Source organism: Apium graveolens, chromosome 11 (assembly GCF_009905375.1).
Source record: "Apium graveolens cultivar Ventura chromosome 11, ASM990537v1, whole genome shotgun sequence".
In the NCBI taxonomy this organism is placed as follows: Eukaryota; Viridiplantae; Streptophyta; class Magnoliopsida; order Apiales; family Apiaceae; genus Apium; species Apium graveolens.
Window position 1 is genome coordinate 194,997,463 of NC_133657.1, and position 2,102 is coordinate 194,999,564.

The following is a 2,102-nucleotide window of genomic DNA, read 5'->3' on the forward strand; positions in this document are numbered from 1 at the left end:
CTAGTAAGGATTCTCTAAGTGAATTGAAGTCTGGGGAGACAAATGACATAGTTGAAATGTCTGACAGCTTAGAATCTAGTGTCTTTGCTGCCAATTCTCAGGGTTTTTTGTGTAATAGAATTGTTAAGCTCAAAGTTAAAGGAGTTGGAAGACCTAAAAAGAAAGGTAGAAAGTTTAACAATCCTTTTGATTTGAAAGGTGGTTTTAATTTGGATTGTAGGAAGTATATTGGTAGAAATAAAAAGCTAGGCCCTTGTTTAGGGGTTGGAGGCGGATTTGAGATTTTGCCAGAAAATATAGAGATAAAGAGGAAAGAAGCAGCTAGAGAAATAATAGAATGTTCTGAGCAAATGGGTTTAACGGTATTAGGAGATAGAGATATTGTTCTTAATAAGATAGCTGAACAGTTGCAGCAAGGAGAGCTGTAAGTTGATTTAGTAAGTGAAATAGTTTTTTAGTAAAGTTAAACCATTATGTCAGTAAGAGATATAAGAATAATATCTTGGAATTGTAGAGGGTTGTGTAATGGTGTGAAGAGGAGGATGGTTAAATAATTGATCAGGTCTAGAGGGGTTAATATATTGTGTTTGCAAGAAATAAAATGTATGGACTGGAGGAAATTTTGGGAAAAATACATATGGGATAGTGATCAGGTAAGATGGCTAATACAGAACTCAGAGGGTTTGTCGGGGGGATTGATCATGGCATGGGATAGTTTGTGTTTCAAAAACTTAGGTTTGGCTTCAGGAAAAACATGACAGTGGGTTCAGTTCAAATACAAGTTGACAAATGACATTTTTCATGTAGTCAATGTTTATGGTCCTCTAAACCTAAAAGGTAAGAGGCAGTTGTGGGATGAGATATTGAAAATTTTAGTTATTACAGGAAATGATTTGGTGTGTATAGTTGGAGATTTTAATAGTATTATGGATGAGAAAGAGAGTGTCAACTGCACATATAGAAGGTTGGATGTGCAGGGTTTTAATGATTTTATTAGGGGTAATAATTTGTGTGAGATTAGGTATGGTAAATGAGATTCACTTGGTATGGACATTTTGGGAGGTGTAGTAAGTTAGATAGGTTTTTGGTGACTGATAATTGGTTTATTGCTGATAACTGGGAAGTTTTGGCACTCAACGGGATGGTATTCGGATCATAAACCTTTGTTTTTGTATGTTAGTAAAAGTACAAAGGATCCAGTGCCTTTTAGGGCATTTAATTGGTGGTTGTCTGATGAAATGGCTAGGATGGAAATGGAAAAATTTTGGAAGCAAGGAAAAAATCAAGAATGCAAGAAAATTTCCAAGTCATGTTAAAGAAGTTTAAGTTGGGGCTGAAACAATGGTGTAAAGGATCTAAGGATAAGTTGGATATTAAGATTAAAGAGGTAGAAAACATATTAGAGTGTATAGATAGAAGCCATGTTGGAGGAGAGGAAGTTGTAAAGTGTCAACTAGAATTAGCTGAAAGCTACAAGAAAAGGGACTCAATGCTAAGACAAAAAGAAAGAATTCACTGGAATCTGCAAGGAGATAAAATCAAAAAAATTTCATAAAGTGATTCGGAGAAGGAGATGCAGAAATAAAATTGACAAAGTTGTAGTGGATGGATTTGTCTTGTCTGGAGCTCAGGAGGTCATAATGGCTTTCTACAAGTATTTTAAAAATATCTTTAATTCAAGGAAGATGGAGTATTTTGAGTTGTGATCACTAATAGATAAAAGGTTAAATAATGAAGAAGTGATGTTTTTGGAGAGGGATTTCTGCATGGAGGAGATAGTAAATGCATTGAAATCATTTAGTAATGACAAAGCTCCTGGGCCAGATGGTTTTAATATGAAGTATATTAAGGAGTTTTGGCCTTTTTTAAAGGATAAAGTTTTGGAAGGGTTTAATCGGTTTGCTAGTACTGGAAGTCTTCCTAAAGACTTTAATTCTTCATTCATAACATTGGTACCAAAGGTCAGGGTGCCAAATAAGCTCAGTGAGTTTAGACCTATAAGCTTAATAAATAGTGTTACAAAACTTTTAACTAAGGTATTGGCAAATAGGCTAAACTTAGTTTATAATAAGTTAGTAGGGGTAAATCAGTTTGGTTTTGTA

At 34.5% G+C, this 2,102-nt stretch overlaps 1 protein-coding gene across 1 annotated transcript; it reads left to right on the forward strand.

Annotated features, from left to right (window-relative positions):
- Window positions 1–658: 658 nt before the first annotated feature.
- Window positions 659–1,555, forward strand: LOC141696404 (uncharacterized). The gene is made up of 4 exons (XM_074500549.1): window positions 659–704; window positions 808–1,021; window positions 1,063–1,144; window positions 1,247–1,555. The coding sequence occupies exons 1-4, from the start codon at window positions 659–661 to the stop codon at window positions 1,553–1,555; spliced, it is 651 nt and encodes a 216-aa protein (XP_074356650.1).
- The last annotated feature ends 547 nt before the right edge of the window (window positions 1,556–2,102 follow it).

Excerpts from the sequence above, each read along its gene's own strand:
- LOC141696404 (XM_074500549.1), top strand. The coding sequence starts at position 659 with ATGGCTAATACAGAACTCAGAGGGTTTGTCGGGGGGATTGATCATG. Across the intron at positions 1,022-1,062 it reads AATAATTTGTGTGAGATTAG|GTGTAGTAAGTTAGATAGGT; the intron begins GTATGGTAAATG and ends ACATTTTGGGAG. Across the intron at positions 1,145-1,246 it reads TTTTGGCACTCAACGGGATG|GATGGAAATGGAAAAATTTT; the intron begins GTATTCGGATCA and ends TGAAATGGCTAG.